At 36.1% G+C, this 13,831-nt stretch overlaps 1 protein-coding gene across 1 annotated transcript; it reads right to left on the bottom strand.

Annotated features, from left to right (window-relative positions):
• Window positions 1-352: 352 nt before the first annotated feature.
• On the bottom strand, window positions 353-3,103 carry LOC100024463 (olfactory receptor 10C1-like). The gene is made up of 2 exons (XM_007502959.2): window positions 2,952-3,103; window positions 353-1,322 (listed from the first exon to the last, which is right to left on the bottom strand). The coding sequence occupies exons 1-2, from the start codon at window positions 3,015-3,017 to the stop codon at window positions 360-362; spliced, it is 1,029 nt and encodes a 342-aa protein (XP_007503021.2). The 5' UTR covers window positions 3,018-3,103; the 3' UTR covers window positions 353-359.
• Window positions 3,104-13,831: the final 10,728 nt, after the last annotated feature.

The raw sequence follows: 13,831 nt of genomic DNA, 5'->3' as shown, positions 1-13,831 counted from the left end.
TGTTGGAGCACAAAAGACAACACGGCCATTCAATGCATCTGAGGAAGTCTCCAGGTGTAACGACTTTTCGTGCCACTATACCCAGGCTTCCAATGCTGAGAGAGTGGGACTGTCTCATGCATCGACTTTTCCACTTAAATCTCCTTCACACACAAGTGTCTTTGTGCACACTCATCTATCATAGATACAAACGCACAAAGACAATCGTCATCCTCGGTTACTGAGAGACTACTACTACTACTACTACATAGAGAAAGGTCTAAGAACAAAGAATCTACATGTCTTCCATACCCACACAGACCAGCAAAAAGTAAAACTATAAGAATAATTTTCTAATAATTCTTGTATTTGGTCCAAATTTAGGCAGCTTGGTTAAGAGGGTGCCTCCTGGCTATTCTCCAAAAGGCTCCTTTCACTTCTTTGTTTCTTAAAGTATAGATGACTGGATTGAGTGCAGGTGTGACAACTGTGTACATAAGAGCTGTTGCTTTGTCTGTGTCTGGAGTATGGGCAGCCTTGGGTTGAAGATAGGTAAAGAGGGCTGTGCCATAGAAGAGAGAGACAACCAGGAGATGGGAGGAGCAAGTGGAAAAAGCTTTGTACCTCCCAGCAGCAGAGGGCATTCTTAAAATAGCTATGAGAATGCGGGCATAGGAACAGAGAATGAGGAGGCAGGGGCTCATGATGAAGAGAACAGAAAGAAAAAACATAACTATCTCATAGTGGGAGGTATTCACACAAGCCAGTTTCACCACTGGCATGATGTCACAAAAGAAGTGCTGGATTTTTCCTGTGCCACAGAAAGGGAGGGTAAAAATCCATGTGGTCTGGGCTATCTCCACAACCATTCCTATAGTCCAGGATGCCACAGCCAATTGCAGGCAGACTCGAGGACCCATCAATAATGTGTACCGCAGTGGGTAGCAGATGGCAACAAAGCGATCATAAGCCATAGCTGCCAAGAGGCAGCATTCTGTCAGCCCCAGGATGGTGAAGATATACATCTGAGCAGCACAACGTGACACACTCATGGTCTTGGGTTCTACCAACAGGTGCACCAGCAGCTGAGGCACCACACTGGTGATATAGCACATCTCCAGAAAGGACAGGTTAGTCAGGAAGAAATACATGGGAGTGTGGAGGCTGGGGCTCACCCAGATCAGGAAGATGATCACCAGGTTTCCCAACACAGTGAATGTGTATATGGCTAAGAATACCACAAAGAGCACGGGTTGTAGCTCACCTAGAGAGGAGAAAGCCACAAAGATGAACGTGGTGCAGAGGGTCTGGTTTTCCCTCATCATTGGCTCAGAGCTTAACATCTGCAGAGACAAACAATAGGGATGGATAAATGCATTTATACACTCACAAAGCTGCTTCCTAGAGCTTTACAGTAAGCTAGCAACAATGAAAACTAGCTTCCTAATGCTAAATATTTAGTAACATTACCTAATGTAACACATAACAAACGTAAGCACTTAATGAATATTTAGTTGATTAATATAATAAGATATATCACAAGTCAATCTTAACAGCCATAACTTTCAAGTGCCTCTGTTGAACCTTTTGTCAAAATGCAATTGATTGGAATAAAAAAGAATCTTTATGTAATTAGAATGTAACTTGCTACTCATTTCAACTTAATTGGGATAAACTACCCAGCACATTCAATGACTGTATACAAAAAGTAACCATTGCTTATTTCCAATAATCTCCTTTTTGTGGGTGAAATTTGTTAGTTGAGACACAAAAAATAAAACAAAATCTCAAAGTCAAAGACAAATGTGTTTATTAAGAGAAAGCCAGTCTCACAAGAAAGCCAGACTCTGGTTAGCAGCTAAAGACAACTAGTCTTGAGAGTGCTTCCCTTAAATAGTACTTTCATAAAAGTAGGGTCTGGGGTACAATGGGAGGTGACATAAGTAATTTGACCATTATCACTTACTTGGCCCATGCCATTTACTATACCCAATGCCATTGATGTAAGTAAGTCCTTTGACCCTCACAATCAGCATGTATATTCCACATTGCTTACTTGAAAATAACACAGAACTATCAAATAGTAAAAAAACAAACAAAAAAAAACAAAAAAAAAACCCCAAGTCTTTAATCACAATAGGGATAAATCCAATATTTAATTCTTTACTCAGAGTCTGGCACCACAACTTTTACAGGGTATAAGCCCTGTACTATGGGCATATTATCCCTGGGAGTGCCACCAAGCTAGATGATGACTCCAAGGAACAAAAGCATTGGGGAACCTATATTTGGGGAGTCCAGGGGGCAGGGAAAGATGATTGACTTTACTACAGCTACAAAGGAAATGGGAGTGTTCAAACTATACTGACAGGATACAATCAAGCTTGGGAAAGGATAGAGGCTAGGGTGTAAGAGTAGGGGCTGCTTATAATGGATCATAAAGGATCGCTCCTATCCAGATGTGGATCTTCTTGGGAAAGGGTCTCTGATACAATAGGGGAGACTACCTAAAACAAAGAGGGTTCGTTGCATATGCTTAGTCCCACCTAACTAGGATTGTCATTCACCTGAGGGTCTGCCACTCAGTCTGAAACTGCTAGCCTGAGATTCCCTTCAGGATGGATTCCCATGGGAACAAGTATAAACTTTTGAGTCTCCAACCGACAAGCTAGTCCTGAAACCTGGGATTCACTAGATCCCACTAGACCACATGTCTGAGGATCCTAGATTCCATGTTGTCAGCCTTGTACAGGGTGTAGCCTGAACAGATTAAAAATGAGAATAAGGTACAGCTCAGCCAGAATAGAATAAGGTCAAAAGTTTCTCTTATGGGGGATTGGGGGACAGTAACAGAACAGAATATATAAACATATATATGTTATATAGTCTTATAAAATTTTATAGAATCACATTTTGCATTAGCTCTCCCTAAGCACAGAGTTTTGCCTTTAGAAATGTATATCAGAACCTACCTGCTTACAAATGTAAATTTCTTTTTCCTGGTATCTCTTGCCTCCTCTCTTGAGGCCTCTGTGCATAAATAACTTGGTAGAAGAGTAGATGGTAGCATTTCTACTCTTCCTGAAGTCCTTTGGGGCTGGAAGCCCAATTGTACTTTGACATTCTCTCTGAGGAATGTATAAAGAAACAATAACACTAATTAGATTACAATTTAACTTTTTGTGTGTATTTGTACAGTAGATTTTCCAGATAGTTTTTGCATGTTACATCATTTCACTTTTCTTTCTAATGCTTCATAGATCCAAGGTCATGATTAATGCCTTGTCCACACATAAACCTTGAAAAAAATTCAGAGCATCCTTTTCTAACAGTGAACATCTTCTTTACAGCATAACGGTAATGGAAAGAATAGAATGAACATAAATACATTTTTAGGGTCAAAAATCCTCATGTTGGAATGAAGTGTTGTTATATTTCAAATGGGATAATTAAGAATAGTGTACCTTCACTGACTTTTATGGAGTCTACAACTACAAATTTTGTAAATAAAAGTGGATTACTAGAATCTTTTAACTCCCAGATACTTGTCAAGCTCTAGGTGAAAATGCAGTCTCTTCATGAAAATAAATATCTAAATTAGTCCATAATGTATTTTACTTTTGGAGAAGTGGAAAAGGCTTGACAAAATAAATGTTTATTAAATTTGTATAGGCATTGAAGAAAGATCAGAGTGCCCTTCCCCTTCTTCATACTCTTATGTACTCCTTTATTACTTTTGTTAATTTTTTTTGTAATTCAACGTGCAGTGATATTTACCTTTAAGTAAAATAATTTTTAAATGATCATTCCTTATATATGCTGATGAAATGATTCTATTAATTCCTAATTTTGATACTCTTTAATGCTAAAAATAAGAAATTGTTCTAAATATAGAATTTTCTATGAGATTTTCAGAATCTCAATTTCACCACTTTACAGAGAGGAAGGTCAGTTTAAAAAACAAACAAACAAACAATTCAAAGTTATACATTGTACTCACTGATGGAAACGCTATTAAGGTAGCCTAACAAAAGGGATATGGTTGAAAATGTTTAATACCTGGTTATCTAGAGGACAGTGTCCCTCATATAGTTTTAATTTTAATCGGCTTTATTTTATTTCATCCATCACTTTCTTAAGAAATACCTAACAATGAACAGGACAAGTAAGTCTTGGTTTGAAGCGTATGCTATTTTCTGATGTGGCACTGAAATTTTAACAACTGGCTGTCCTAACTCAGTTCAAGTATCTTAGGAACACTCCTTTCTAAGATCTAGAGACAGATCCTAAAAACATTTAGGTAGAATGAAATCATCTGAGCATCTTGCTTTAATTTCAACTTTGTACTTAGAAGCAAGTAAGTTAGTAAGCCAGTTAGAACAACAGTTAATGGCAAAACAATTCTAATGAAGGATTTTTAAAGTTGACACTTATAAAGCATATTAAACACTTTTCTTTCAACAACTCTATCAGTTATGTATTTTAAAGAATACTGCCACCCTTTTTCAAAAGTGAAATCTAAAACTCAAAGTAACTTTAAAAATATTTTATTTTCTCAATGACAACTATCTTTCTTAGTTGATCATTGTTTAATATTTCTCTTACTATATACTATATTCTCCTGGTTCTGCTTACTTTACTCTGCATCAGTTCATATAGGTCTTTTCAGTATGTTTGTATTTTCCTGAAACTGTCATTTCTCATAGAGTAATAGTATTCTTACTTCATACCACAACTTGTAGAGTCATAGACATCCCCTCAATTTCCAATTCTTTGCCACCACATAAAGAGCTGCTATAAATATTTTTGTATAACTAGGTCCATCCCTCCCCTTTAAAATTTTTTTCTTTGGAGAACTGTTGGAGGAGAAATGCAAAAGAAAACCTGATTTATCACTTGTTTACTTGGGTATGGGTATATGATTTTGGGTTTTGGTTTTATAAGATTATTCTCTTATAAAAATGAATAATATGGAAAGATGTTTTGAGTGATAACCGAATGGAAATGCTTGTCAACTCCAGAGGAGGGCAGGGAAGGAGAAAACATGAATTATGTAACTTTGGGAAAACTTATGTTTAAATTTCTTATGGAATAAAATAAAGATAAATTTTTTAAAATCTCTTTGGGATATACAGTTAGTAGCAATATTACTAGATTGAGGGGTATACACATATTTAATTGCCCTCCTGAATAGATCAATTCACAATAACACTAACAATGCATTAGTCTCCTAATTTTGTCACACCCTCTCCAACATTTATCATTTTTCTTTACTGTTATATTAGCTAATCTGAAAGGTGTGAGACAGTACCTCACTGTTTTAATGTGCATTACTGTAATCAAGAGTGATTCAGAACATTTTTATATGGTTATTGATAGCTTTGATTTCTTCATCTGAAAACTACTTGTTCATATTTGACCATTTGTCAATTAGGGAATGACTTATATTCTTAAAATTTGACTCAGTGCTCTATATATTTGAGAAATGAAATTATAACCAGAAAAACAATAATTTCAGAGCTAAATCAGTGGTTTGAGCATGATTTTTAGAATTTAAAAAATGTAACAGTATGAGAATTTATTCCTAGGCAAAAGTCTATGAATACCATCACATCTAGAATGTAGTCCCAGGGTAATACCCAAGTTATAATTTCAAGTGTCTGTATTGTTATAGTAACTTTAAATGTGTTACCATATTAATCATAAACAAGTTACTATGTTAATTCTAAATCGAATGCATCCTAAATGTATAACTTTATATCAAACTAATTCACTTAAGAGGCACAAAAAAGTCACCCAAAGGTCATGGAGGATAGGAACCGATAGAGAGCTTGAGTCTTGAAGTACCTTAGAGGACTCATGAGGATTGGGATGTACTATGTCAGAATGACCTGTAAAGAAATCCAGGTCAAAAGTGTTCTAACCTTTTTATGACCTATAAGTCACTACTATGCATGTCAAGAGTGATCACTGTAAATCTTCATCCTTACTCTATAAGTTCCTCACTTTGCTTTTAAAAACCTATGAATGTTAATGGGTAGGTTTTAAGTTTTGAACCTGTAGGAAACCCGGCTGACCCTGTGATTTTTCTTTCACAATAAAGCCAGATCTTTCCCCAGAAGGGTTTCTCAGAATCTTATTTTAACAAGACAACTGTTAGAGAAATTTGCTGCAAAATTTCTCCTGTTTGTTGTTTCCTCTAATCTTGACTACATTGGTTTGTTTGTACAAAATCTTTTTCAAATTTAATACAATCAAAAATTTTAATTTATATCTCATCATGTTTTCTATCTCTTGGTCATAAAGTCTTCCCTTCTTCATAGATCTACTAGGTAAAACATTCTCTACTATCCTAATTTGCTTATGGTATCACCCTTTATATCTAGATCATATATCCATTGTTACCTCATCATGGCAAACCTTTTAGAGACCATATGCCATGCTCTACCCCTCCAGAGACTGAGTGCCATACCCCCATCCTAACCCCAGCAGGGGAGAGAGAAAGCATTCTCATTGGGTTGCTGGGCAGAGGGGTGGGTAATTTCAAAAAATGTCCTCAGGTTTGGTGGAGAGGGGGAAGGGAGCAGCTCTGCCAGAGTACCCCTGCCTTTCTAGTAATGAACTTTGGTGGGCAAAGGTGCATGAGCCCAGAGAGGGCACTGATTGCCCTTTCTGGCACATGTGTCAGTTTTACCACAATGGGCATAGGATGTCACATATTGGTCTATAAATTCTGTCATTGTACTTTCCAGTTTTCCCAGCAATTTTTGTCAAAGAGTGAGTTTTTATCCCCATAGCTGGGAACTTTGGATTTGTCAACACTAGATTGCTATGGTAATTTACTCTTGTGAATCTAAGCTATTCCATTCATCCACCATTCTATTTTTTAACCACTATGAGATTATTTTAATGATAATTGCTTTGTTTGAGATCTTGTACTGCTAGACTAGCTTCCTTCACATTTTTTTCATTAATTTCCTTGGCATTTTTTAACTTTGGTTCTTCCAGATGAATTTAGTTATTAATTTTTCTAGCTCTATAAAATTTTTTGATTGTTTGATATGACAATGAATAAGTAAATTAATTTGGGTAGAATTGCCATTTTTATTATATTAGATCAGCCTATCAGCAATTAATATTTTTCCAATTGTTCAGATCTGACTTTTTTGTGTTTGAAAAGTATTTTGTAACTGTGTTCTTATAATTCCTGTGTTTATCTTGGCAAGTAGATTCCCAGGTATTTTAGATTGTTTAGATTTAATTTATTTTATTTTTTTTTCCATTTGAATTAGTTTATTTAGTCAATTTAGAACATTATTCCTTGGTTACAATAATCACATTATTTCATTCCCTCCACTCCAACCACCCTTCCCACAGGCCATGTGCAATTTCATTGGGTATTACTTGTGTTCTTTATCAGAACCTATTTCCATGCTGTTGGTGTTTACACTAGGATGTTCATTTAGAGTCTAAATCCCCAATCATATCCCTTCCATCCATGTATCCAAACAGCTGTTTTCCTTTGGTGTTTTTACTCCCACAGTGTTTCCTATGAATGTGGATAGTGGTTTTTCTCATAGATTCCTCCTAGTTGTTCAGGATCACTGCATTGCCACTAATGGAGAAGTCCATTATGTTTGATTGTGCCACAGTGTATCAGTCTCTGTGTACAATGTTTTCCTGGTTTTGCTCCTCTCACTCTGAAACAATTACTGGGGGTTGTTCCAGTCTCCATGGAATTCCTCCACTTTATTATTCCTTCGAGTATTCCATCATAAACATATATCACAATTTGTTCAGCCATTCCCAATTTGAAGGGCATCCCCTCATTTTCCATTTTTTTTGCCACTACAAAGAGCACAACTATGAATATTTTTGTACAAGTCTTTTTCCCTATTATCTCTTTGGGGTACAAACCCAGAAGTGCTATGGCTAGATCAAAGGGCAGACAGTCTTTTATCACCCTTTGCCTATAATTCCAGATTGTCCTCCAGAATGGTTGGATCAATTCACAACTCCACCAGCAATGAATTAATGTCCCAACTTTGCCACATTGCCTCCAGCATTCATTACTTTCCTTTGTTGTCATGTGAGCCAATCTGCTAAGTGTGAGGTGATACCTCAGAGTGGTTTTGATTTTCATTTCTCTGATTATAAGAGATTTAGAATACTTTTTCATGTTCTTTTTAATAGTTTTGATTTCTTTAACTGAAAATTGCCTATTCATGTCCCTTACCCATTTATCATTTGGAGAATGACTTGATTTTTTATACAAATGGTTTGGCTCTTTGTAAATTTGAGTAATTAGACCTTTGTCAGAGGTTTTTGTAATGAAGATTGTTTCTCAATTTGTTGCTTCCCTTTTATTTTGGATGCATTAGTTTTGTTTGTATAAAACTTTTTAATTTGATGTAATCAAAATTATTGATTTTACATTTTGTGATTGTTTCTAGCTGTTGCTTGGTATTAAAGCCTTTCCTTTCCCATAGATCTGACAAGTATACTATTCTGTGTTGGCCTATATTTGCTTATAGTTTCCTTCTTTATTTTCAGGTCATTTACCCATTTGGAATTTATCTAGGTGTTGGGTATGAGATATTGATCCAAACCTAATCTCTCCCATACAGTCCTCCAGTTTTCCTAGCAGTTTTTATCAAATAGTAGGTTTTGGTCTCCAAAACGGGGATTTGGGGGCTTATCATAGACTGTCTTGCTGAGGTCATTCACCCCAAGTCTATTACACCGATCCTCTGTTCTATCTCTTAGCCAGTACCAAGTTGTTTTCATGAGCACTGCTTTATAGTATAGTTTGATATCTGGGACTGCAAGTCCTCCTTCCTTTGCTTTTTTCCCCCCATGATTTCCCAGGATATTCTTGATCTTTTGTTCTTCCAAATGAACTTAGTTATGGTTTTCTCTAATTCAGTAAAAACGTTTTTTGGTAGTTCAATGGGTATGGCACTAAATAAGTAAATTAATTTGGGTAGGATTGCCATTTTTATCATGTTAGCTCATCCTACCTATGAGCAATCAATGTTTTTTCTAATTGTTAGATCTAGTTTTAATTGTGTGGAGAGTGTTTTTAGTTGTGTTCATATAGTTCCTGTGTTTGTCTTGGCAGATAGATTCCTAAGTATTTTATATTGTCTAGAATGATTTTAAATGTAATTTCTCTTTCTAATTCTTGCTGCTGAAATGGATTGGAGATATATAGAAATGCCGATGACTTGTGCAGATTTATTTTGTATCCTGCAACTTTGCTAAAGTTGTTGATTATTTCAACTAGCTTTTTGGTTGACTCACTAGGATTCTTTAAGTAGACCATCATATCATCTACAAAGAATGATAACTTGGTCTCCTCGTTGCCAATTTTAATACCTTCAATTTCTTTTTCTTCTCTAATTGCTACTGCTAGTAGCACTAGGATGTTTGTCTAGTGCAATGTTAAATAATAGAGGTGATAATGGGCATCCTTGTTTCTTTACTTCTGATCTTATTGGGAAGGCTTCTATTTTATCCCCATTGCAGATGATATTGACTGATGGTTTTAGATATATACTGTTTATTATTTTTAGGAAAGGCCCTTCATTTCCTATACTTTCTGGTGTTTTCAATAGGAATGAGTGTTGTATTTTCTCAAAGGCTTTTTCTGCACTTATTGAGATAATCATGTGATTTTTGTCAGTTTGCTTGTTAATATGGTCAATTATGTGGATGATTTTCCTAATATTGAACCATCCTTGCATTCCTGATATGAATCCTACCTGGTCATAGTGAATAACCCTTGGGATGACTTGCTGGGGTCTTTTTGCTAGTATCATATTTAAGATTTTTGCATTGTGAATCCATCAGGACCTGGGGATTTTTTCTTAGGCAGTTCTTTCTTGGCTTGTTTAATTTCTTTTTCTTATATGTGGTTGTTTCTTTCATCTGCTTTGCCTCATTTTCCAGCTGGTTGATTTTGGCTTTCAAGACACTATTTTCTGTTTCCAGATGACTTATCTTAGTTTTTAAATTCTTTTCACAATTGTCTTCAGCCTCTCTTAATTGTGTTTTGAATTGCATTTTGAGTTCTTCCAAAGCCTGTATCCAATTTGCTGGTATTTCTGTTTTATTGCTTGTCTCCTCCTCTGTTCCCTTTGTTCTTGGTTCATTGTCTGTGCAGAAGCTGTCACTTGTAATTTCTTTCTTCTTTTTCTGTTGTTTGCTCATATTTATCCCTTCTTTGCGCCCCATATTTGTCTGTGTTGTTGCTTCTCTCATTTTTTTGGTTTGGGACCTTTCTGTCTGTCTTCCCTCTTGGAGCTTTGTCAGATCTCTCAGTGCAGCCTGGGGGGGGAAGAGTGTTGGAGTTTGAGCTTCCCTGCCTCTGGAGGCTTTTGATTGGATTAAAGACCAGCTTTTAGTGAGATAAGGGTGTTGGCACTTGGGATTCCCTGAGCTCTGAAGAATTTTGTTGTGATTAAGTTCAGCTGGGTTGGGGTGGATGTGCTCTGAGGCCAAAACCTCCTGGAAGGCTGGAGCAATACAGAGGGTCTCAGCTGTTCTGACCAGGCTGCCAGTTCTTCGCTCCCTCTCCATCTGTTTCCCCGCCACCTGTTTTTGACGCTTTGAACTTGGCACAACCCTGCCTGCAAGATACACCCTCTAAACCAGTGCCTTTGCCCACCCAGAGGTTCCCGCTGCTGCTGGAGGCTTAGCACTCTAGGTGTGGGGGGGATGGGTGCTGGGACTTTCCCTGTGCCTTCCCTCTAAACCTGAGTGTTCTTTGGTTCTGGCTTTTGGGGGTGTACCTTTTGAATTGAGTCCAGCAGGAGGGTTCCCCGGCTCTGTCTTGTTGTTAGGTTTGATTTTCAGTCCCCTAGGAAGATTTATTTTGTGATCAGTAAGGTAGGGTTTTCAGAGACTCCACCTCTAGAGTTAGTTAGTTATTTTTTCATTCATTCATTCATTCATTCATTCATTCATTCATTCATTCATTTGTTTATTCATTCATTCATCTATTTATTTGTTCTTTTTGTTCGCTTATTTATTTATTTATTTTAAAACCCTTACCTTCTTTCTTGGAGCCTGGCTCCAAGGCAGAAGAGTGGTAAGGGCTAAGTAATCAGAGTCAAGTGACTTACCCAGGGTAACACAGCTGAGAAGTGTCTGAGACCAGATTTGAACTAGGACCTCCTATCTCCAGGCCTGGCTCTCAATCCACTGAGCCATCTAGCTGCCCCCTAGAGTTATTTTAAATGGAATTTCTCTTTCTGTCTCTTGCTGCTGAATTTTGTTAGAAATGTATAGTGATGCTGATGTTTTATGTGGTTTTATTTATTAATAACTGATAAAGTTAATAATTATTTCAACTAGTTTTGTGTTGATTTTTCTAGAATTCTCTAAGTATACCATACCATCTGCAAAGAGTGATAGTTTAATTTCTTCATTGTCTACTTTAATTCTTTCAATTTCTTTTTTGTTCTCTTATTGCTAAAGTTAGTATTGCTTGTACAATAATAAATAATACTGTAGGTAATGAACATTTTTGCTTCACGCATGATCTTATTGAAAAGGCTTATCCTCATTACAGATGATTCTTGCTAATAGTTTTAGATAGTCATTACTTATCCTTTTAAGGAAATGCCCATTTATTCCTATGTTATCTAGAGTTATTAATAAAAATTGTCTTTGCATTTTGTCAAAGGCTTTTTCTACCTTTATTTAGAGAATCATGTATTTTCTGATAGTTTGGTTATAGATTTGGTCCATTTTGCTGATAGTTTTCCTATTATTAAACCAGACCTACATTCCTGGTATAGATCTCATCTTGTCATAGTAAATGATCCTTGTGTAATATTTCTGTAGTCTTCTTATTTTATTTAAGTTTTTACATCAATATTAATTAAGGAAATTGATCTGTAATTTTATTTCTCTGTTTTTGGTATTCCTGACCTAGGTATCAACACCATATTTGTGCCATAGAAAGTAGGGTTCTTTGCGTATTTCCCAAAATTATTGGGATTAATCTTTAAATATTTGATAGAAATCATTTGTGAATCCATCGGGTCCTGTTTTTTTTTTTTCTTTAGGGAGTTCATTGATGCTCTGTTCAATTTCTTTTTCTGAGATGGGATTATTAAGTATTCTATTTCCTCTTTCATTCATCTGGACATTTAATTTTTACATATATTGCATATATACATAATATAATATAAGGTTGTTAGAGGATGGGTTTAGAGGTATTATTAGGTTTTGGAAAGGCCACCCAAGCCCAGTGCAGACAGAGCTAGACACTGAGATGACACACACAGACCACTAAGATATGTAATAACAGTTGGTTTAATTAATAAGGGATAGATTATAAGGGATTTGGAGAAAACTAAATATAATGTTAACCACCTATACCTCCACTTCCCCCCCACCCCAGATGTAAAATAACTCTATAGAGATTTCTTCTTAGTGATTTCCCTCCTCTTCTTCTCTCCTCACTATCTAAACTAAATTACTGTAATTAACTAAACTAACCCTAAAACTCACATTGATGGGTTTAAGGAAAGGTCTATGTAAGTCAGACAGGGCCCAAGATGGTCTAAATTCCAAAAGGATTCTAGGCTGGGTCTCACACTCAGATGTCAGTTGTCTCAGGATGAACACAAGAATTCAGTCACAGCAGTAGCTAGGATTGGTAGATAAGATAGAAAAACAGCCACAGAGAAATAGCCAGTCTCCTTAGGTCAAAACCCAGAGAGAAAAGCACAGCCCAAATCAAACTGTCTTTTAGTAATAGCACAACTCCCAATAGGATTCCAGAATGTTGTACTCTGCTGACCATGCTTCTGCCCATTTGCAAACTTACACACCTTAACTTAACTTTTCCTATGACAATACATATATGCAATTTCTATTTTTGTAAATATTAATCCATTTCACTGATGCTGTCACATTTATTTTCATGTAATTGTGTAAAATAGATCCTATTGTTTGAGATAATTTCTTCTTCATTGGTGATGAATTCACCCTTTTCACTTTTGATACTGGTAATTTGACTTTCTTCATTCTATTTTTAATCAAATCAACCAATGGTCTATTTTAAATTCATTTTTGCATGAAACAAACCCCATCCATTTATATCCATCTTCTTATCTATGTACTTGTTATCATCTGCAAAATGTAAGCTCTTCACGAGTAGAAATTTTATTTAATTTTTTTTTTGTAATACTATTCACAGTGCTATAAGGACGATATTAGAAATTGTCTTGTTATATTAGTTTGGACATAAGAAGTATAGAAGCTGGCTAGAGAAAGAATTGGAGTTTGAAACAGAGTTGAGACAGAGTGTCTATTTCAAATGTTGACAGTGTGTGGGAGAGGTAACGGTTTTTCTGTGGCACTTGGTCAGAGTTATTCTCTCAGAGTGGTGGGAGCAGGGGACATCTTCTTTTCTCTCTCTCCTGTCTTAAGTAAAAGGAAAGAAGGGAAAAACCTGAAGGAGCTAAGTCATTTTCCTTTTCCAACTTGGGAAACGCTAGTGAGTCTATTGCTGATTAATAAATTGTTTTTATATGTGAGAAGACCAAAGAAAGACTAGTTTGGTTTGAACTCTGAGTCTGTCAAGGGTCAGAGTTGTAATTTGGTTCTTGCTGAGGCTCAGTCAGCTAACATTTGTTATTTTTTATAACTTGGAGATAAAGTTAATAATTATATACTTCATGTAAGGATAACAAGGTTTAGTTTATTGTAGAATAGTGAAAATTTGGGTTAGTCAGATCAAGAAGGATCAGTGTAGCCTATGGAAAGAGGAGAGGCAATTTCTTGCAGAACCAGGAAGTTTTATTTGGGTTGAGTTAGAATCCCTTAACTAGAAATC

The sequence above is a fragment of the Monodelphis domestica genome, chromosome 5 (genome assembly GCF_027887165.1).
Source record: "Monodelphis domestica isolate mMonDom1 chromosome 5, mMonDom1.pri, whole genome shotgun sequence".
Classification (NCBI taxonomy): domain Eukaryota; kingdom Metazoa; phylum Chordata; class Mammalia; order Didelphimorphia; family Didelphidae; genus Monodelphis; species Monodelphis domestica.
The sequence above is the reverse complement of the archived record's forward strand: the minus strand, read 5'-3'. Positions and strand labels throughout refer to the sequence as shown.

What these genes read in the sequence shown, in the direction of transcription:
- LOC100024463 (XM_007502959.2), bottom strand. Translation starts at nt 3,017, where the DNA reads ATGCACAGAGGCCTCAAGAGAGGAGGCAAGAGATACCAGGAAAAAGAA. An exon ending in AAATTTACATTTGTAAGCAG is followed by an intron (nt 1,323 to 2,951) that starts GTAGGTTCTGAT and finishes TTGTCTCTGCAG; the next exon opens with ATGTTAAGCTCTGAGCCAAT.